The sequence below is a fragment of the Glycine max genome, chromosome 1 (assembly GCF_000004515.6).
Source record: "Glycine max cultivar Williams 82 chromosome 1, Glycine_max_v4.0, whole genome shotgun sequence".
Lineage (NCBI taxonomy): Eukaryota > Viridiplantae > Streptophyta > Magnoliopsida > Fabales > Fabaceae > Glycine > Glycine max.
Window position 1 is genome coordinate 54619033 of NC_016088.4, and position 23639 is coordinate 54642671.

A 23639-nucleotide genomic window follows, 5' to 3' on the forward strand; every position below is an offset into this window, starting at 1 on the left:
TGTTTCTCATTATTATAATTTCTATCATGATAACAACTTTCTAATTTTAATAAAAGACTTACTAAATTAATAATTTAATAAAATAATAAATATTATAATAAAATAAAAAATATTTTTTTATTAAAATTAATAATATAATAGATGGAATCTTAAACATCCATATTTATCAAGAAGACAAAATATCATCAATCATCTTATCATCATAGACAGAAAACCCATGATCCCACATGAAAACCGTGATCTGTTAAACTTACTCCTCAATACCAAAAACACATGATAGACTCAGGTCAATCATCATAATGGTCAGCATAGTAATTCAGTGCGGTGCAGCATTTGTTGTCATTTTCTTTGCCCTGATCAATGCAAACACATTGAAACTTAAAAAATAGCTGAGAAAGTGGATCTGATCACCTGATAAGTGTTGTCAAATTTGTCATTACTGATCTCCCAAGAACACCAGCTTGTACTTTTCCAAGAGGCGCCATTTTCACTGATGCCCCCAAGATAACACACCTCAACTCAACAAAAACGCCGCTTCTCATTCAGATTTCCTCCATCCTCTCCATTACGCTAAACTTATTTTTGTTACTGTAATTTAACCAAAAATCTAACTTTTGGGGGTGCACTACTTCAAACAAATTTATTTTTTCTATGTGTAGATTTAAAATAAGATGAATAACATTAACTTTCACATACATCAATTTAATAATATAAATTCTTATTATAATTAAATATAAAAAATATATTCAATCAATTAACGAGTATATATATATATAGTGACAGTCTTAGTTAATCCAAAAACACAGCAATTTCTTTTCATATCTTCACTGTACATATATACTACTGGAAAACTCATAAGTCGTAATTGAGCCAATAGTTTGCCAGATATTTGCTCAACATTTATTTTACTTTTTTTCTGAATCCCTCTTCAGCCTTCATGCTGTTTGTCACAGTTTTTCTACAGCAAGTCGAGAAGGAAAAGCAATGAATAATGCTTTCTTTTTTCAGTACATAACAAACCAAACCCTTCAAATATTTCTTTTTTTTGGGTACAGATTACTAGTGTCTTTCACTGTAGATAATCCTAATCATGCCAGATAAGACCACTGTGAGCGATAAATGCAGCTATATACGTTTGACTCAAACTTGAGACTAATGCTGTTGAAATAATTTTGGGCTAGTTGATAGTTTCAAAGATTTCTTTGGTAGTTTAACCAAACAGCTGGAATCCCTGTGACAACTCCAGTGGGGCCATTACCGGCCACCGGCACCCCAGTTACCGCTGACAATGACATAGAATTCAAATTACAAGAAGAATGTTCAGCCACTTTCACCCTCACCGAAATGTTTATAACCCCATTTCTCCTAACTTTGCCGTCCCACAACCTATAGCTCAAGAAATGCAATTGGTTTTCGGGCATATACCCTCCAATGAAATCAGAAACCGGAATTTGTGCCACGCCAACACTGTTAGACCCTGATGATGACGTTTTGCACTTCACTTCAACGGTTATGAACCTTGCATGCAATGGCACGTCCATCACAACCTTCTCATTCCACGAAGGGTAACTTCCACCCTCTGAATCCACTTTGGTAGCAGCACTTGTGTCGCTGCTAGTGTCGGATTGAACCGTCACAAATGTGCTTCCTCTAATGGATTTTCTATTCATTTGGAGGTTTTCTGCGGACAAAATTGTCATCTCTACAGTTCTTGACATCGTAATATGTTAGTATGAGTGGGAATTAATGTTTGAGTTGAGAAGGAGAAAGAGTACAGAGTTAAATATAGGAGGTTTTGAGAAACATGAGAGAAAGAAGAGAGAAAGAAAGAGGTTGCTTCTGTTTAATGTTGAAGTACTTTCCCGTGTCTTTGAATATGAGCCGTTATTGCAACAACATATGGCGCGTGTTTTGGAAGGTTGACGGAGTAAGGATTTTTTACGAGGCCGACGTTAGAAAAAAGCCTGTGGCCGTTAGACTTCACGGCAGAATCTACGAGGAAGTTTCAACCCTGTTGGGAGGAAGTTTCAACTTTCAATAGTTGCCGCAAATTTATATTAATTAACTATTATACTACACCTCAAGACTCAAGGTCGAAGGTTCCTTTAATCTTTGTTTAGTATATTTAGCTTAAGAATAAAGAAAGATTCTAAGGTAAAGGTAGGTATCTAACGGGTAAGACTTGATTGCAATTTATTATATAATAGGTTTAAATTAAATGTGTTTGATTTTTAATAATTTTTTTTTGTTTTTAATAAAAAAAATTATATTGATTTCTTAATAAAATAATAATTTTATTTTTAATTTTTGACACTTATTTTTAGTTTATGATAAATTAACCAATTTTGTATTTGTTTATTTATAAAAAAAATTCATTTATTATTAGTTGAGACTAAAACAAAATTCATTAGGGAAGAAATGCAAAATTCACTGATTATTAGAATTAAAAAAAACATCAAGGTCTAAAAAATAAAAATATTATTTTATTAGGAAACAAACACAAAAATTAAATATTTATTAAAGATAAAAACATAAGTCTAAATAATATTCTGATTTAAAACAACTGAGTGTATGTGCTAAAAAAAACTGGGTGTATAATTATGTAATTTATTTGCTATTTTAGTATTAATTATGATACTCTCAAATAAAAATATCTAGAAAAAGAATCTTTTTTTAGTTGACTGTAAAGAAAATTCTGATAGTGCACTAATTATATTTATTTTTAATTGTAATGCTTTCTGAAGTTGGATAACTTTTTAACGAAAAGTCGAAAATCCTTGAGAATTGGGATGTTTGATATGCTGGCAGATAACTTGTTTTTAATTGGTTATGGTTCTACTCCAAAATCCCTTTGCTAAGTAAATTCCAAGGGAGAGAGTTCCATCTTTTGTTTTGTTGTGTTTTTTAATTTTTCTTTAATGGGAAGTTTCTTCTAAACCAGGTCAACTGCCCTTGTTGCTCTGAAACACAACAGGCTTGACTGTTTCTTTGTGGACAACGAAAGATAGGTAGAGAGAGAAACACACAGGAAAGATGGGAACACCCTGGACCCTTCTCTTTAACTCTTTATACACTTCTTCTGCACCTTCCTCATCAGTCTTATTTGCAACTATCAAGGATGGTCGTTTGGATAAACCGTCTTGATGGTACTCTAGCTCTAGAATTAAGTCTCTCAGCTGTTCCCATGGTGGAATTCCCTTTCTTCCATTTAAAGTAGCAGCCAAGTCTACCACATAAGCAAGAACCTTTGTGCGTTCTATGTGGCGCAGAAATGCATGTCCGAGTCCACGATTTTGGTGTGCGCCTTTTATAAGTCCAGGAATATCAGCCACAGTTATTGAGAGATCATCATAGTTTAGATTCCCCAAATTTGGCCTGAGAGTAGTGAAGGCATAGTCACCAACAGCAGGCTTAGCCCTTGATATAGCCCCAAGTAAAGTGCTTTTACCAGCATTAGGCATTCCCACAAAGCTCACATCAGCAATACTCTTTTGAGTTCTAATATAAGAACAGTCTCAGAACCAGGTGAACCTGCTTGCTGAGAGGAGAGAACACTGTCAGGGTCCTGAACATTGTCCATGTGTTGGCATGAAAGTGCCATAGTCACAGGCTTCCTTGAATCTTTGAAACAAGCATGTTGCCCAGACCACCCTCTCCTCCACGAGCAATGACAATTTGTTGACCTTCTTCTGTTAACTCAGCAACATTGTATAGTATCTCTTGTTTCCCTCCTATATCCTCTGTTCCAAATTCAGGAGCTCCATTAGAAGTGGAGAGTTGAGAAAATACATTTGTTAATGCAACTTGTCTTGATTTTTCAGATTTCTTAACATCTGTTTCTTCATCTTGTGATGAGGAGCAGCCAGTAGAATGCATTGCTTTGACTTCCCCACTAGTAACACCGGAGGTAGAACCATTGCCAGGGTTAGGAAAATCATCAACAAGTGCTCCGGGAATATCCCAAGGGTCTACTGTTGGTAAAATAATATTTATTTTAGATTCTCTTAAGATTTTGTTTTAATGAGTCAAACTAGTTTGTTATATTTGTTGTGACAACTGTAGGAATTTATCTCTTTCTTTTCCTATAAAAAAACTTATTTTTTGTGAGAGCAAGAGCATTGGTGTTCATAAGGTTCGGGGATCCTTTCGCTGCACACGATCGGAATCAACGGGTTGTCGTATCTTGGGAGAGGAGTGCAATCAGAATTTCTTACCCGTGCAGTGGGGGCGTTTTCTCTCTAAGGATAGCGTTTACGCGCTTCAACCCAGGCTATATCTTTCTTCCCTTAATTTTTTTTTCTTGTGCTTATTGTATGTTATAATGCATTATTCATGTGCTGTTAATTAAATTTAATTTGCTATTGCTATTTTGTTATTTAATTCAAGACTGTGCATCTTCTTCATATTTATTTTCTTTCATTTTTTATTTTATTTTCCAACATCTACATCTGTTGCGAATTGAGTTTTGACAACAGAAGGAATATCACCATTAACGAGATGTACTACAGTGCCAATCGGTACACGAGATGTACTACAGTGCCAATCGGTACACGGGCAACCTAGCATATGATTTTGGAATGAACTTGCAGTTCTGTATTGCAAACATGGCCAAATAAGAGAGAAGAAAACTATGAATTGTTTTAAAAGAAAAAGCACAGGTAAACATCAATTACCTTATCAGCATCCCTGCTACCTATCAACTTTTTTTATGATCCAGGTCCTCCTTTCTCAGCTATCTATTGGACACCATTACCGTCACCAATCTTTTAGACATGAAAAATCTCATCATTTCACAAAATATTTTGGCAGAAGATACAAGTGCATACCAGGTGACGCTGCAAACCACTGAAGTCCCAAACTCTGTGAGAGCATTCAAGAATAATATCACCACCTCTCCCCCCATTGCCACCTATGTTAAACACAGACACCAAAGTAGAATCGTCATAAGCTCCGTTGCACACTATCCACATTTCTTAACATCAATCTCATAATAGTACTCGTGATAGCACATTTCAAACTGCTCAACAATTACATTATAAAAAATAACAAAAATGATGACAACAACAAATCTGATACCATAAAACACTCAAAATTAAAAATAAATAATTAAACTTTGAATTATGCTAAACACATAGTTTCAAATTGTGGTCTTCAACCACAACTACAGCTGCAATATTACCATTTTGAAAGTCTCTACCACCTAATTGCAACCACAACTGCAGTTGAATTGGACCGCAATTTCTGTAATCACAACACAACTGCATCTGCAGTTCAAAACTTGGTTGTACATCAAAACAAAGAGAAGTAAAGAAAACACACCATAAGGTCTTCCCTTGCGCAAGCTAGAACAACCATTACCTCCATCACCTGCTTTTGCAAATATCTTACACTGGTCCATCATTCTTCTCTCCTATAAACAAATACCCAAAACCCCAATGCAGTGCTCAGCTAAGAAACTTTAAATAAATCACAATTTGTCCTTTTTTGTGCATTAAGCGAGTGGCAGAAAAGAGTTGAGGATCAACCTGCAAAGGAGCAAGCTTAGACTTCTTCTGAGGAGTATCAGAGTAACGAGCGTAAAGTGTAACGGACCATCTAGATATAAACCTTTGAGTAAAAGCTTCCATGTGTTTAATGCACTTTGCTTGAAAGACCAGCATTGTGTTTGTTGAGTTATATTTGCATAAACTAGTAACTTGTAAGAGTGGAACCAGGTTGGTACTCAATGTTTTGAAGCTTCACGCCTTCAAAAAAATTGCCCAAAGAAAATGCAAGATTTATATTAGACCAACAACATTACCTTCAGTGAAGAAAGTTATTTCCTATAGCATTAGCCGAAAAAGATTTAATTACAAAATTTTATGGCATTTCCCGTTGGGGAGTTTTCTCAAGCAAGTTTCGTGCATGGCAGTGTGTGTTACTCAGAACATGCTGAGTTATTTTTAGAAGAAAAGTAAAAACGTGAGAGATCACCAAACCTTGGTTCAGCAAGATGCAGTGCAGAAGCAAAACCTTCGATTTGAGACTGCCTCCAAAGTAGTGGAGTTTCAGGGTTTTAAAAATCGTCCCTGAACACCAAATGTCGCTTCTTTGCCAAGAATCCCGTTTGAAACCCAAAAAAAATTATAGCAGGAACCAATAAAATGGATAATGGAGAATCAGAAGAAACAAACGTGAATAAAAAAATTGAAACTTGAAGGTGAAAAATACCCTTAAAATTTAGAAAAATAGAGGGGAAGAATAAAGTTAAGCACTGCAGCAATTTCACGGTTTTATTTTTGCATAAAGTTACAAATAATTAGGGATTTTCTTAATTTATTAAAATATAAGAAAATAATATGTTAATAATAAAGCCATAAATGAACAAAATTTAATACAATTTAAACAAAATACACTACTAATTAAGCATGAAAAAAGATAAAATATATTTACATATTCCATTGTCTATATGAATAACTATCACAATAATATCTTTTAATTTGACATCTTGAACATTTTTCAAATTTATTTAAAATTTATTCATCTATTTCATTATGAATTTGATTAGTACTTGACCTTTCATGTTGTTGTTGCATTTTAGGGCTGGGAATAAAATTTGGTTCAGTGTTTTTTAATTACCCAAATTTATTATTACAGTCATAATTTAAAACAACTTTTATTTTATTTTAATTAAAGTTTAAATACCCTAATTTCATGCAAAATATAAAAAAATAAAACCCATTTTAAATTAATGAAAAATTTTAAAAAATGAATAGCCAAAATCGTCACTCCAAATATGATTTTAGTTTAATATTATAATATTTCAATGAAATCACCAATCCAAGCACGATTTCAATTAATTTACGGAAAAAAATTGAAAAAACTGAAATCGTGTTCCTGTACACAATTTCTTCATAATTCATAAGAAAGACAAAAAAATAAGATCGTGTTTGCAAGCACGATTTCTCTGTAAGTGAAATCCTCTTTGCAATTACAAGTTATCCATTTTCATAATTAATTCAAAAAAATACTCATTCCAATAAAAAAAATTCAAAAAATTACGCTATAATGGTTATAAAGCCCGCACATAGAATTAACATATCGACTTATGCTTTTTTGTAATACAATTAATTATTTCATATAATTTGATTTCTGGAAACCAAAACTATGATTTACTGACAGGTTGTCAAGTTTATAAGATTATCACTAATATAACATTATTTATATTGTCTGTTTGTATTATCAATTAGTTGTATGAAACTTGTGACTATAATTATGAGGAGCATACCTAAAAAAAATTCTTATTTAATTAGTATGATTGTATGAACACCTAATTTTATCCTAATCAATTATTAATTCATTTGAGTAGGTTATATTTTTTTTATCCTTGAGAATAAAAAAATGTTAAAAAGTTTACAAAAATTCACTTTCTGTTCTGTCCGAACTAAATATCCTTGACTGAAGAGGCTATGTTTTAGTGTAACTTGTTTCGTCTTAGAAATAAAAGATTAACAAAAACCAACATGAATAAATAAATGGTAGAGAAAAAATAAAGATAAAAAATCTGAAAATAACTAGAGAATAAGAGAAGGTTCCTTGAACTATCATTTTCAACGCATGCTTTTAAGAAAAAGGTAATTGTTGGTTTTGCATTTCCTAAGTTGCAAATCCTTTTACATTTTAAACACACTTTGAAAAACACATTTTGTTTTGCAAATCGTTTTGCACATTTAAATCTAAGCTGTTTGATTTCTGGATCTCCAATTGTTAGGCTGAGATAAAATGGATTGGAGATGTCCATTTTGGCTTTCCTAACGAACTTATTTACAATGTTTAAGCATCTATAGCTGTCTTCAAGCAGTCATGAAGAAGAAAGTGAATTTCTCAAGGTTTATATTTCAAATTACAAGCATAATAAAATTATAATGAACAGTCAACTAAACAGCCAACTGACTGTATCAATATTAGTTCTTAGTTCTTGAATCTTGATTAAGTGTTTTATCATAAAATGCCGTTAAAAGTCTAAAAGACAATGAACCTTTACAGATCTGAGAAACGTACATTTAAAAACAAATATCACAAAGCAAAAAGGTGCAGAACTTCAACATAAGACACATTCAGCAAGCACATCCGCCGGACTGAGGTTGAGATTGATAGCCACCAGAAGATCTTAGGTTCACGTCAACCATATCTTCTTGTTTTGTGGAGGATAGTGTTTCCATTCCAGGTAATGCAGCAGCAATTTTTCGAAAGAGGGCCTAAATATAACAATAAGCCAAAACAGGGAAAAATGTAAAACATGCATGGATTGCATGCAAATGAAGGTGATCTGATAACTGAAACAGTTAGCCTTCTAATGATAGTTAACTTTGTTTGACAAGTAGATAATAATATCTCAAGGTTATTAACCATCACACATAGTTTATATGGATGTGATTTACAATCCCACATTTGAACCATTTCCAAATATCTATCCCACGACAATGCAAGAGTAATACAGTTCATGCAAGAAAAAAAATTCCAACTATTTTTCCAAGGTTAATCAGAATGACAAAGTGCATGTGTGCAGGGCTTAATGGGCATAGAATTTCTCTTAACCATCACATGATGACGGTAAACAAGTAAGTTATTGCATAATTATGCAAAAGAAGAGGGAGGCTTACCTTTATATTAAACCCAGCTTTGGCACTAGCTTCAATAAACATGACGTTTAGTTCACGAGACTTAGCTTCCCCTTCCTCTGTAGAGACTTGCCTATAGACGCATGCAAATAATATTGCTCATAAATATAAGGTGACACCAGAAATGGGCTGATGAATCGAAATTTAAAAGAACACTTTCACAAGACATGAAAACAACAACGTAGAGCAAACATGGAACGTCTCAAGTTCCAAACAATTCAAGCAACCAAATCATTCTACCATTATTACCTCTTATCGACAAGGTCAGTTTTGTTCCCAACAAGAACAATAATAACATCACTGCCTCTCTCACTGCGCACCTCTTCAATCCACTTTGATGTGTTCAGGAAAGTTTGGCGGCCTATTTCATAAGAAAAATGAGTAATTAGAAGCAACCTTCAAAGTCTTCTAGAAAATGCCCAAAAAATTTAAGCACGGACAGTTGGCAGACTATTGCAATCATGTACAGAGATACAAGAAGGTGACTATGGATAATAGACTGCCAACAGTTAGAGAAGGTTAATATTAGAGAAAGTTCCAGTTCTTCACAATCTTTCAGTTAATTTGCGCAGGTAACTCCAGACTCTGAGGAGCATATCTTGTTCTCCAGGCTTTAGGAGTCTTTGTATTCACTCATTTGGTCATATGCTCAGAAAAAGAAACCAGGAGGAGAGGGATTATGCTTCCTAGGATGTGGAATATAAGTATTTTGCTTCTGTCCAAAATAGTGATGTTTTGGACAGATATTCCCTTGAGAAAACTTAAATTTTATAGCAAAAAGAAAGGAATATGTGAAGGGAAACACCCTAAGTAGCATACTTGCAACATCATAAGCGATGACAGCAACAGATGAGTCCCTAATGTAGCTTGGAATAAGACTTCTAAATCTTTCCTGTCCAGCTGTGTCCCTGTTGCCACACATCAGAGACATGTAAAAAGATAAAGCTTTTGTGAGGGAAATGATTAAAAACAAAATATTAAATGATGGAGGAATCCTGTAATGCTAATATATGTACCCTAAAAATTGCAACTAGACACATCAAACTTAATGGACCTCACTCTGATTAACTAATACGGCAAATTTTTTACAAATAGTAATTGATATTAGAATTCTTTAAAATACTATTAACTGACTGAGAAAATTACTCTCAGCCCCTAAGAATTTATATTTAAATCTGATTGCAAGTCAAATCCCTAATAAAAGATAACTCCTAAATTATATGATAAGGGATCAAGATAAGGGAATCCCTTCCCTTTTCGTCCCCAATACCATTATTTCCTTTCGGATAGAATTTCCAAGATGCCACATCTTACCACAGCTGCAGCCGAACAGTTCGATCTTCAAGATACATAGTTTTTGATAAAAAATCAATACCAATCGTGGCCTGTTCGAAAAATTAATAATAAGTTTAAGAACAGGCAAGAGAAAATGACAAAATGGATATGGAGCAAAAATTTCCAAGAGCATTATGCTTATAAGACAACCTAGGTGAATGATAACCTTATTGACAAGACATGTATATGCACAAATGAGGAAACAATTGACAAAAATGCCTTACATAATGTGGATTGATTGAAATATGCACCGCAAGTTGGTAATATGTACTGTAAACTATAATAAAGTTGAAGAATAACTGGATCACACTGACATACATAACATTTAAATATATTAATTGCTGATTATGATTTCACCTTGCAAATGGAAAAGGAAGTAGGAGAATACATATATTGTTTTGCATCATTGTAAAATGAACTAAAGAGAAAGAACAAATATTATCAAACAAAATTTTCAAGTGAATCCTATTCGCATATCCTCATATGAACAGTAAGAAAAGGCAAGCCAGACAAGAATGGGTATTTTACTGTTAAATTTTAAATAGAGAAAATATGCTATGCCCTTACACTGCAATCCAATCACTTTTATATATTTAATAGCTTGAGTCTCAAGATATAAATATTTACAGAACTTAATTCATAAGTTTTCACATTACTCCCTTACTACAATACAAATATCAAAATCAGTAGTATTGGAGACATAAAGTCGTTCATGGGCTTTTATGGTTCTACCTAATAACTTAAGCTTTTAGCATAGTTGAATTGGACATATTAGAGATATAAAGCCAGCTATTCATTTCATGGACTTCTACCTACCACCTCAAGGCTTGTTCATTGATAAAATGGTTACATTTTCCATCCACTTAGATACAATAATTGAAATTATTCTCTCCCTAAAACTCTCAATTCCTTCACCTTTCTGTCCTGTTTCACCTTGCATTTGTTATAAATTAGCAGTTTTTATAGGTGACAGAATATCATCAATCATCACAAACTGAAACTCATGATCCCACAGGAAAACCGTGATCAATCATCATATGACAGATTCAGATCAATCATGATTCATAATGGTTAGCAGTGCAGCATTTGTCGTCATTTTATTTCCCTGATCAAAGGAAACACATTGAAACTTAAAAAGTGGCTGAGATAGTGGATCTGATCAGACCTGATAAGTGTTGTCAAATTTGTCATACATGAAGCGAGTGATGATGCTAGTTTTTCCCACAGACTGATCACCCAAGAACACCAGCTTGTACTTTGCAAGAGCTGACACTGACGCCATTTTTCACTGATGCCCCCAACACAACACAACACAACACACCTCAATTCAACAAAATGCCGCTTCTCATTCAGATTTCCTTCTTTCTCTCTCAACCATGATCAAGTTTTTTTTGTTAAGTGTAATTTAACCAAATATGAAATATCTAACTTTTCACTATAATTAAACTTCTTTTTGCTATGCGTAGAGAATAATAATAATAATAATAATAATAATAATAATAATAATAATGTTTAATTTATATGCACCGTAACCTAAATCATCAACAAATCAAAAATCATGTTAAAACTAAACTTTATTTTTGTATGTGTATGTGTCGAATTTTATTTGAATTAACGATATAAAAATTATTTACATTTATTTGCACATAATGACGACAAAACTCTCATTCCCTCTCACTTAATGTGTCTAAAGACCTAAAAACTAACTGTAGCAAAACTCTCGTATTTCTTTTGGTACAGTAGCAGCTCTTTAATAGCAGAATTTATTGAGTTATTATATTACTTTTGCTCCTTAAAATATAAGTTTGTGTTTAATTTCACGTTAGAAAAATAATTGAGTTGATAATTAATTTTAGATAAATTTTCACAAGTTGAAAAATTTTGATTCTAAATACAAAATTGATTTTGAGTTAAAATAAATTTAAATAATTTTTGCGTTTGATTAAAATTTTATAATAAATTTTATAACAACACATTTAAATATAAATTACATCATTTGAATGAAAATCAATTTTAATCGAAATTAATCTTACAAAATCAATTTTAGATTCATAACTGATATCCGGATCCTTGGTTCCTATGGTAATTGTTCTATGACAATAGTCATAGTCATATGGGACTGGGACTGGGCTCTAGTCCCGTGCGCAGCTATATATCAGAGATTCAGGATTCAGTACTGGATTCAATTAAACTGAGTTGTTACTCAGTCTTTTAGATTCAATCGGACCATAGTATCTAATAATAAATTCAATCACTGTTTTCCCCGGGGAACGTCCATTTAAGTATTGTAATTGCATCGACGCAAGATCAGTTGTCATTTTGGTCAGATTCTGCCGTTAAAAAATAGTCGGTACTTTATAGTGTATTCAAGCTTACAATGTACCCTTGCCTTGAAGCAGCATCATCATTATTATTTATGGATAGAAAGCGCTAGCAAGATGAAAAATCGTGACACAAATGAACAAGTTAAACACAAACATGTCAATCCAAATGAACAAGTTAAATTTTAAACTTATAACACGTTTTACAGGGTTACAATGAACATAATTCAATCTTTGGTTGGGCAGCTTTACTACTTTAGTACACAGTATCACGGGCAAAACCAACTAACAACAGAAATTTTCTAGACACAACTTGTATCAACCCCTACCCCGATCGCTTATATATTCTTTCATCTTTTCATATAATGATGTAGAAGACTAGAAAAATCTGCATAAAACAAAAGGAATGACACAAAAAGGTGGACCGCACATGATAAAGTATATTTAACAAGCACATCCACTTGGCTGAGGTTGAGACTGCGCACTGCCAGTTGTAGACTTTAAGTTTACATCAACCATGTCTTCTTGTTTTGCAGAAGATAGTGTTTCCATTCCAGGTAATGCTGCAGCAATTTTTCGAAATAGGGCCTGTACAGATGTCGAATAACAGAATACATGGTAAGTTAGAAGCAAGAAAAATATTAGAACCATATAAGGATCTCAGTTTCTTCCACGAAAGAGAGGGGGAGAGGGAGACCATGCAGGTTGAAACAAAATTCACAAATGCAAGCAATTTGAAGCAAATGATTAGAACGGTAGTAAGTAGTAGACCATTTCAATATTCAAAGGTACTAAGTAGATCACATCCATGACTCATTTCACTCTGGCCAAAAACGGAGAATTCAATGATAATGTATAGAAAGAGAAAAAGTGGGAAGCCAGGTTACCTTTATATTAAACCCAGCCTTAGCACTAGTTTCAATAAACATGACATTGAGCTCACGTGCTTTTGCTTCTCCTTCCTCTATAGAGACTTGTCTGCAGACACACAAAGAAGATGGCGGTTGGTTGGTAAAACAAAACAGTAAATTTCAGATTGTAACACTAGCATGTCTCCAGAACTATATAGCGAGAACATACTTCACTATGCCTATGAATTGTTTTTGCCAATAGTTCATAATTTGAGTCTCCCTAAAATCTTTCCAACATTCTTCTCTTCGTTACTAATTACCTTTTCTCAACAAGATCAGTTTTGTTCCCAACAAGAACAATAATGACATCACTGCCTCTTTCTGTTCGCACCTCTTCAATCCACTTAGCAGTATTTAAGAAAGTCTGCCGGCCTATACAACAAAAATATCAAATTTATCATAATGTTTTCTTGACAGAGCTCGTAACAGACACTTATGCCAACACATTATTCAAATCATGTAGAGAGATAACAAATAGAATTTGGATGCCATGGTTTGCTATAAAAGGTTATACAGCAAGAGTTATAGAGCCTATTCCCTGTATCATTCTGCTACTTACCTATGGTCCAAACAAAAAAAAAAATGACATCCTGCTACCACAGCACACGGTATTTAAAATAATGTGAAGTTCATAGCTTAACAGGCTAACTCATAGTGTTTCAATATGTAAACAGTATGAAGCAAAATTAGCAACTTCGATCAGATTAACTTTTATTAAAAGGCAAAAGCCATGTAAGATAGCATCAAATAGTGGGCAACAGTAAAAGGTGAGAAGAAAGCAAACCCCAAATGACGTACTTGCAACATCATATACAATAACAGCTACAGATGAGTCCCTGATGTAGCTTGGAATAAGACTTCTAAATCTTTCCTGCCCAGCTGTATCCCTGTCATAACACATGAAAAGATGAATATTAGGGGGGAAAAAAAAACTCCACCAGTCAAATAAAGGGGTGTCATTAATTGAACCAAAACCCAACGATGCACATCCAATACCAATACAAATACATTTTCAACATATGAAAAAGCATGAATACTGAGGAAACACTCAAAAAAGTACAGATGGTAGAAGCATGAAGTATGCATAGAAGTTTGAGGTTTAGAAATAGAAATATATCAAGCTAAAAAATATTTTGATTCTGTAAATATAAATATAGTAAAAGCTTAAGAACAAGAATGGTTAAAACTTAATAACCAAAAAAATGATGAGACGCAAAAGGATATAAGATATGAAGGATAAAACTCAGCACATGATGTGAATCATTGAAGTCGAAATATCCACATGTAAACCCTGTTGTAAGTAGTAACATGGTCCTATTAGTATTAATCATTATATAACTTCCAGGGAAAGAAGAAACTGAGGGATCCCTCCCTATATATACCCACAAATTTAAAACACAAATCATTTTGCTCCTATTTGGGATGAACATAAGTAAACTTAATTCATGTCAGCAGAAGCAGAATGAGAGCATTGAGACCAACTGGAAAGTGAACCCCCACATTCAGGTGAAATATAATATAATTATAATGTCATTAAGCACTTTCTCTCATACTATCATCACCGGTATTCAGAACAAAATGGGGGGAAACTATCCCAACCATGATCCTACTTCTTCCAATCCTTTCCTAAAACCCTTTTCATTTCCTGACCATTTTATAATTTATACTATTACTATGAGATGCTGGTCCCATATCTTACCACAACTGCAGTCGAACAGTTCGATCTTCAAGATACATAGTTTTTGATAGAAAATCAATACCAATTGTAGCCTGCATGAGGAAAAAAATCAAAATCTATTTGAATTCAACAAATATATGTTAGTAAGAACAAGCTAAGGAAATAAAAATACACACAGGCCACAGTCAAAGAAGCTGCATGCATATTTATTATGCTTGGAAAGAAACCTCAACCTGAACTAAACTGGATTGTAAGCAGTTAAGCACACCATGAAAACAAAACTATGCATACAGAGTATGAAAATCAAAAACATAATTCTCAAGACAAAATTGAGCCCAACAAGTCAGTAACATAGTCATAATTGATCAAATTAAATGACTAATAATAGATATAAAGCAGAAATAGACCGCTAATTCATATTGTTATACACAATAATATAGCAGCCCTAGTTCTCGGTAGTGAGTTAGTAAATAGGTTGCGTATAGTCAATTTTGGTTGAATAATTCCTTGGTACAAGTTTTAGCTTGTGTTCATCAAAAAGTAGTCTAAACTCTAAAAAGCAAAGAGGAAAATACGAAAAGTCAAAGTGCATAAGCTGAATCAACGGTAGGATTCACAATCAAATCCAGATCATAGAGTTGAGTTCAACCTTATTCTTTTGAATAAAATAATCATAATCATTATTATTGCAATAATCACTCAGCATAACAGTTTAGTGGATAGACTATACAGCAAGGAACGGCAAATCAAATTCCAAAAGCAGGGATAAATCTGAATCCAACGAAGCCAATATCACTTAATCAAGTCAAACAGCGAAGAGTGAAGGTTTAAGAAGTGATTTTAGCCTTTAAGAGCTAACTTTATAGTTTTCGATGCAGTTTTGGATTGGATCTGAGGGTTAGGGTTAGGGACAAACCTGATAGGTGTTATCGAATTTATCATACATGAAGCGAGTGATGATGCTGGTTTTGCCCACGGATTGGTCACCCAGGAAGACGAGCTTGTACTTGGCTAAAGCTGAAACAGGCGCCATTTCAGAAATCTGAAGAAGCCGAGAAAAACCCCTTGCCTTCGTCGGGGTTGATCTCGGATTCTGGGCGAGAGGAACAAGAAGACGCGGAGCAGAAGGATTTAACTATTTCAGGGAATGGGTTATTTAATGGGACGAAAATAAAAATAAAAATAAATTCAACCCCAGCTCCGCAATTTTTTTTTTAAGCTAATAAATCTAATTCTTTGTCACTTTTCGTCTATTCTCAAATTAAATAATAACATATCTGTACCAAAAAATAAAAATAAAATAACAGATTAATATGTTTTCGATTCATAGCATTTAACTATATTAGAGAGTTTAGTAAAAAAAAAACTATATTAGATAGTATGTATTTTGTTGAGAAACAATCAAAAGTATAAACTTTTTTATTTAAGAATAATCTAAACATATTTATTTCCTGAAAATTAATAATGAAATATATACTTGTTTTTTTATTCATGCAAAGTATTTACTTATTAGTGGTCATTTAGCTGCATAACAGAACCAAAGAAAAAGCTTCATAATAAAAAAATTGATTGGATCAATTAATATAAAATGCAAATCAAATAAAAATATGAAGATAAAAACATGTACATCAATCTTAGTGTTCACTTCTTATGATAGTATCTTACATTATTTTCATGTTTACTTTCTTTTTTATTGATTTTTTTTTAATTTTGCAATCTAATATTTCCTAAATTTTCTTTCATTGAAAAGATTATTCCCCAACCTGAACAATGGGTTATCTGTCTTTGGAAGCAAACTTAACATAATAAATCTTCTGAAATTTTTTTTAAAAAATATAGAAATGATACTTCTTGACGAAAAGGTAATCAATCTTCATTCATCTTTTTTAATCTTAGATAGTTGAGTTTATAAATTCAAAGATTGTGAGGTTTCATTTTCTGATTTTGTAAAGTTACAAAGAATTAGATTTATTTTGTGGAAGAAGAAAAAATAGATTTTAACCTTATCAAATGAGAAACCTTTTTTTACCAATTTGAAAGTATAGGAGAAGGTTTTGCTTATATATTTGGTAGAAAATTTGTTGGTGAATAAAATAGATCTAACATCGAAACCAACGAAACACACATACAAATTGAGTTTTATAAAGACCACAGAATCTTTTAAGATTGAGACTAATATAATATACCTAAAGTATATTTTGATTTTATATTATTTGTAGATATATTTGGAGGAGTAAACATGAAATTACCTGATTAATAGTGAGTCAACAAATAATACAAAACCAAAATATGCTTTAGGTATACTATTAATCTTAAACTCTATACATTTTGTCGTTTTTTAGGTTTAAATAATTTTTTACTTAAATTCTTGTAATTTAATTTTTTTATTTTTTTATTTTTGTAAAATTATTTTTTACTTTTATTTTTTATAAATTATGTTTGTTTTATTTTTAGTCCATAAATTACTTTAAATTATGTTTTAAACAATAAAAAATATATAATCTAAAATGCTATAAAAACAAAAAATAAAACAAATATAATTTATAAGAACTAACAAAAATTACAAAGGCAAAAAAATAAAAAAATGTTAAATTACAAGAATAAAAATATATTTAATCCCCTTTTATAAAACTCATGTATTTACATTTAGTTGGCTTAAATCCTTACCATTTTTTTATAGCAAATAAGCATAACCTTCGTCTTCTATGAAATGATAAAAAAGGTTTTTGTTTGATAGTAGGATGAATTCGTCTAGTATAATTTGAAACAATTTTTTTTAACATAAAATTAATTATAAATATTCTTATCAATGTATCAATGTCTGCATATCAGCTATTAAATCATAAACAATTAAAATCATAAATATGTAACAAAATTATGAGTATAAACAAAAAGTATGAAAAAACAGAAACCCTAGCTAGAATCTTAAAATTTTGAAACTCAATGATCTAAGATTAAAAAGATGAATGAAAATTGATTACCTTCTCGTCAAGAATTATCATTTCGGTACTTTTAGATACCAGAAGATTATTATATTCAATTTGAACAATTTAACCAATAAAAGGCTTCCAAAGACGGATAACTCAAACTCTTGTCCTTAGTCTCCATGAACAATTTTCCCAATGAAATAAATACTAGTAGCCATTAGACCGAAAAAATAAAAATAAAAAGGAAAAATAAAATTATAATAAGCAAAAAAAAAAAAAAAAACCACTAAGAGAATGTAAGATAATAAAAGCTTAAAGCAATGACTATACAACAAACACGGAAAAGTTAAACGAGTTAATTAGATTTGGTACAAATTCTAATTTAGGTATTTCACTTTTCAATTTCTATTTTAATTATTTAAGATTATAATTAAGATAATTTTATTGAATGATTACTGAAATTAAGCATTTGAATTAAATCAATTTCGAGATCACGAATATTTGAATTGCGTTAATATATTTCAACTGAATAATTTTTCACTTCACGAATATAATTATCTTTATATTTTAATAATTATAAAGATAATTTCAATCAAGAGTTTGTAAATTAAGACTGATAACCAGAAAAATATAATTAAATTTAATCAGATTTGCTATAAATTCTAATTTAGGTATTTTGCTTTTCAATTTCTAATTTAAGTTATAACCAGAAAAATATAACGGAATGTAAAATGCAATCCAATCTTATTTTTTCCTGAACATAATCCAAATTAGTATTTTTTTTTTATTAACACTCCGATCTAGGGGGAAAAGATCTTAAGTCTTAACTAACCTAACGTTTGGTTAAAAGATAACTAAATTCTAGTCAAATCTAAATATATTACTATTCATTTGTTTGTTTAAATTCTAAAATTTATCATTTATATTTGTGAATAATTTTTTTAAAATAACCAAATATTGTATCACAGTTTAATAGTTATATTTGATTTGTATTTATATTTTAATTTTAATTCGTTGAATTTCGAGGTTACCGAATAACTTTTTTATGTTTTTAATAATTTTCAAACATAATTTCAATTTAGAGTTTAGCAACTAAAATCATATGTATAAGTGTATACGTTTAAGATTATCTCTCTTTTTTTTTCATTTCTCTATTTTTTCTGCTTTCCCTGGTATTATTATTATTTTAGCATGATTTTTTTTTAATGTTTTTCAGCAGATTAGTTTTTGTTAGTGAAAAGTTTGAATCTACGGTCTCTCTTTTTTTCATTATTTTTTTACAATTAGATCAATCTTATATATGTTTTTTCTATTTTAGCATGAAGTCTTCTTAAATTTTTAAATTTTAATAATATTTTTAAAAATAAAAGGAGTAAAATATATATAGATTAAAAAAAGAAGCATCAAAATTGAAGTAAGGGGGTTAATTTTAAGTGACATGTAAAACACATATTATTTTAACGAATAAGTTTTGTTTTCTAAGAAAAAGAAAGGTGACTAAGTTACACAATTTGTATAATCTATATCTATATTAAATCTGTCTAAATCCATGTCATTTGTTATTGTATGGTGCACTGCAGATCCACCATATTCTCTATATTTTCTCTCTCTTCTGCTGTCCGCAAAAACACACGTTATTATTTATCTAGTTAGCCTAAGTAGTAGGAGCTTATTGTTTGTATGGTAAAGCCTCACGGTGCTGACACAAGGAGAAGACCAAAAGCTAGGGGTCAATACACTGCAACGTGTCATTACTAGACTACGCCGTAAGTGTAACTAGAAAGTAGACAACGTTTGTGCATTACGTAACGCCTATATATTCAAATTCAACACACTCATATATGCATATATATGGGGTTTTAGTTTCAAGCACAAAGCAAAAGCACACCAGAGAAGAAACATGTCGGTAGCGCAGAGACGTGAACAAAGTGGCTCGGGGTTAACAAGCTCCAAGGCCAGCTCATGAATTTGGCACCGTTTCTCCACCACCTCCTCCCTCTTCAACTCACAATATTGATACCAAGAGGAACAAAAAGGTAACCTAGCTATACACATCTTATCTTACTTTATGTAAAAGTAATAAATCATAAACATTTTTATGTTATCAAACCCCTTATTAACACTTATTATTTCTCTTTATCTATTTTTTTATATTTTTTATGCTATACGTTTTTCATGTATAATAAGTTTAAATCAAGGACGCATGTCATGCAAACTACTAACCAGCCCCATCACTAAACTGATTATAATGGATTTATTAATTATACCTATATTTCTTTCTATTCTATCTCAAAGTTGATCTATTGTGGTGTTCACAAAATAATTTTTTTGTACGCATAAAAATTATTTTAAAATTTTAAAGTACGGAATATACTAGATTTCATACAATTAATTATATCAAACACCAATTTTTTTTCAACATTCATTATACAAAAATTTCTGTACACCTCTGAGTTTCTAATAAGGAAAATTGATACAAAAGTTTGCAAGTATAAACACTGGCACATGAAGACTTTCCTGTTTGGAAGTGTTTCATTGTTATATTTTTTTGACAGTGGAAAGTGTTTCATTGTTGATCATATTATTTTAGCAAAACATACTTTAATTTTGTTCGATTGTGAAGTGTTTTCATGAATTTTGAAAAAAGGAAAAAACTGAAGCATTACAAACATTAAAAAAATTGATGTTATTCAACATCACTCCCATGAATAAACATTTTTTTTCTAATTTACATTAAAATAGTTTTATTTTTTTTCTTTCAATTTTTAATAGAGTAATACGAACATAAATAGTAATAGTTTACAGCTCTATAGCATACTGTGATTTTGATTGTGTACAAACAGGATGAAAAGGCAAGCATAGCTGAAAACGGTGCAGAATTAGCAAACGGTACTGATTATAAAACTCGTCAATGTTATGTAAAATATGTGGAGTATAAAAGGCAAGTTAAGATGCTATAAAGATATGTATCTAATTATGTAGCATGTGTGGTGTAATCAGATGCATTCAACACTCAACAGAAGGGCGAAAAGGCACCAGAATGCGAGAAACTTGGCACGCATTTTAGGTCCTTCTGTCCAACCGAATGGCTGAGAGTGCTGAGCAACAAATTAGAAGTCAAAACCTCTTTTCTCAACTTATTAATTAATAAAACAAATTTTGTTGTATCATTGTGGTGTGAGAGTCTCTTATAGTGTTGGCACGTATTTTAGGTCTTAGCCGGCTAATTAATTAATTTTCTTTTCTTCTTTTTGGTGTTTTGCAGATTGCAGAATGGGATAAATTAAAGAAAGAGAAGAGGGGATATTCCCTGCAGGTGGGAAACATCCTTTTTTTTATTTGATAGGAAAAAAGTTGCGAATTGACCATTGACAAATAAGTGAAATTACTCTGCATCTTCTTTCTGTGTTATGTATTTTTCTTTTCACTTGTTTCAGAGTATAGTGATGCATAATAATAGTATAGTGATGCATCCGCCTCGCACATCTTATAACTTGTGTTTTGATCCACGTTGAATGGAAGTTCTAATGCATAAACGTAGAAGCAAATTAGTAAGACCCTCTCGTTAAATATGTATGAATTTAGTTGAACTCAAACTGATATGTGTAATTAAACACACTTAATAGTCAAGCTTGGTTATATAAAGTATTAAGGGTCTCCAGTTATTTAACCGTTTGAGTAATAATTAGATAAAAATTCACATCTTGTTTTTCTATAAGACATATAATGATAATATGATATGATAGAATGTGAAGAGAGAAATCAAATGTACAAATAATGCTACCAGGTTTGATTGGTAATAATCCATTTATAACAAGTGGAATATGTGTGAGGTATCTAACGATTATTGCCAAAAAAAATAAAGGTATCTAACGATAATTCTATATGGTTTGATGGTATATAACAATTATATGGTCATTTTGTTTAAATTTAACATTCACTAATTATTAGCGGATCATTTTTATTTTATAAAATGCAGCGATAAAGATTTTGTATAACTTAATTTCTTTCTTAAAATAATTTTATTTTATTAAGTTCTGTTGGGGATGGTTGTGAATTTTTAGATTTTTTTATTTTAAAATGTAACTTTAAAAGCAAAATATTTTTAACAAAATTGAGGTTGAAATGGTTTTTCACCTAATTTTAAAATACTTGCATGTAAGTTTCAAAAATCAAAAAACAAAATTCTATTAAAAGTTTGAAGTTTTTTTTTTTTCTATTCTTCCCTCATTGAAATAGGATAAGATCAAACCCTTATTTCCAACATCAACCAGACATCCCAACTCTACCCCTAGCCATCTTGCCACCACCAATGCCCATAATTTTTCATGATATTATACATGGATTGGATTAGATATATTATGGCGAATTTATCGTATTCCATTATATCTTCTACAATAGAAATATGATAAGTGAGATGTGATGGATAAATCTGCATGAAAAAGGAGCAACTTTCGTGTAGTTTGTGATTGGATGTAAATGTTCACATTGTCGTCACGGAAAAAGATTCATGTAAGGAGAACTCTTAGATTAGATTCTAAAGTTGCGTTTTCGCCACCCACCTAGCTGCTGCAGTCACCAACCACCCAAACGTCGTTGATCACCCACCTCCAGGGACGGATATCTAGAGGGGGTGGATAGGGGTTCAAGACACCTCCCTCCCTTGAAACTTTTTATTTCTATATATATAAATATAAAAGTTAATTAGTATAAAATTAATTTCAGATGTTATTATTATAATAATGGTTAATATTAATTAGTGTAAAATAATGTAAAATTAGTTGTGTTTGTTGTTTTGTTTTAATTGTTAAAGTAATATTTAGTGTAAAATTAGTTGTGATTTTATTGTTATTATGATAATAATTAAGGTTATTGTCATTTAATATAAAAATTAGTTAAATTTATTTAATACAAAAATTAGTTAAATTTATGTGTAAAAGTAGTAAAAAAAATTAAAAATTATAATTTATTAAAAGTTAAACATTGAAATAATTATAAAAGAAAAAAATTTCAACCCCCATTTATAAGATTTCTGATCCGTTCTCTGTCTTCGCCCACCCAATCACCACCGCTGACCAACCAACCAATGTAGATGTCGAAGACTCCTTCATCCCTCAACATTCCTTTCTTCCAATTTCCAAAGTATCCTATGAAGCCACCATTGTTGCCACAAAACCAGCTGCGAAATCAATTGTCGGCAACAACCTCCAATGGTGGCAATTGTAATCTCCACAAGCATCGTAATCCTTGACAGAAGTCTCCTACTCATCTCTTTTGGTTTTGCATCTTTCTTATAAAGAGTTGATGCAATAGGATTAATCTTGTATTATCCAAGGCATAAAAAGATACAAACCAATGCAAGGCTCAGGAGTGACTATTGTTCAAATCTTTTTTTCGTCCAATAAGACCATTGTTCTAAAATTGACAACAACTTGGAAAAAAAAAAGAAGTTAAAACTATAATTTGAAAACAGAAAATTAGTTTTAGTTTATAAAAATTTGACAACTTCGAAACAAAAACCACCTTGAATGGGACCTAACTTATGTAACATGGTTTATTAGATAGTTTAGTCAATCGACTTTGGTTTTTTCTAAACGATTTGATCTGACTTTTTTAGGACAATTTTATTCCCGATAGAACTACCTAAATAGTTTTGCTTGCATGAGTTTGGTTTGATCCCCTTATGATAATGTGTATTGACTTTTCTCTCTTTTGGGTATTAATGAAATCTTTTTGGTAGGTTTTGTTAATTTTGTTAGGAGTATCAATTTAGTTGAGATCACCAGTTTTTTTTTTTATTTCTAGTC

General features: G+C 31.4%; 2 protein-coding genes, 1 long non-coding RNA gene and 2 pseudogenes across 3 annotated transcripts; 1 reads left to right on the forward strand and 4 right to left on the reverse strand.

Annotated features, from left to right (window-relative positions):
* Positions 1–749: 749 nt before the first annotated feature.
* LOC100500298 (BON association protein 2-like protein) lies at positions 750–1757 on the reverse strand. The gene has a single exon (NM_001249097.3). It carries the CDS (start codon positions 1716–1718, stop codon positions 1191–1193), a length of 528 nt encoding a protein of 175 aa, NP_001236026.2. The 5' UTR covers positions 1719–1757; the 3' UTR covers positions 750–1190.
* Positions 1758–2400: 643 nt separating this feature from the next.
* LOC100783423 (probable GTP-binding protein OBGM, mitochondrial) lies at positions 2401–6246 on the reverse strand (annotated as a pseudogene).
* A 1530-nt stretch (positions 6247–7776) lies between these two features.
* LOC100795061 (ras-related protein RABH1b-like) lies at positions 7777–11394 on the reverse strand (annotated as a pseudogene).
* Positions 11395–12476: 1082 nt separating this feature from the next.
* Positions 12477–16107, reverse strand: LOC100794537 (ras-related protein RABH1b). Its single transcript, XM_003517335.5, has 6 exons — positions 15822–16107; positions 14927–14997; positions 14026–14114; positions 13488–13599; positions 13204–13294; positions 12477–12904 (listed from the first exon to the last, which is right to left on the reverse strand). Exons 1-6 carry the CDS (start codon positions 15936–15938, stop codon positions 12761–12763), a joined length of 624 nt encoding a protein of 207 aa, XP_003517383.1. The 5' UTR covers positions 15939–16107; the 3' UTR covers positions 12477–12760.
* Positions 16108–19706: 3599 nt separating this feature from the next.
* On the forward strand, positions 19707–21380 carry LOC106794705 (uncharacterized). Its single transcript, XR_003262870.2, has 3 exons — positions 19707–19868; positions 20676–20721; positions 21098–21380. It is a non-coding gene; the product is annotated as an uncharacterized lncRNA (long non-coding RNA).
* Positions 21381–23639: the final 2259 nt, after the last annotated feature.

Excerpts from the sequence above, each read along its gene's own strand:
- LOC100500298 (NM_001249097.3), bottom strand. The coding sequence starts at position 1,718 with ATGTCAAGAACTGTAGAGATGACAATTTTGTCCGCAGAAAACCTCCAA.
- LOC100794537 (XM_003517335.5), bottom strand. The coding sequence starts at position 15,938 with ATGGCGCCTGTTTCAGCTTTAGCCAAGTACAAGCTCGTCTTCCTGGGT. Across the intron at positions 14,998-15,821 it reads AATTCGATAACACCTATCAG|GCTACAATTGGTATTGATTT; the intron begins GTTTGTCCCTAA and ends TTCCTCATGCAG. Across the intron at positions 13,295-13,487 it reads ACTGATCTTGTTGAGAAAAG|ACAAGTCTCTATAGAGGAAG; the intron begins GTAATTAGTAAC and ends GTGTGTCTGCAG.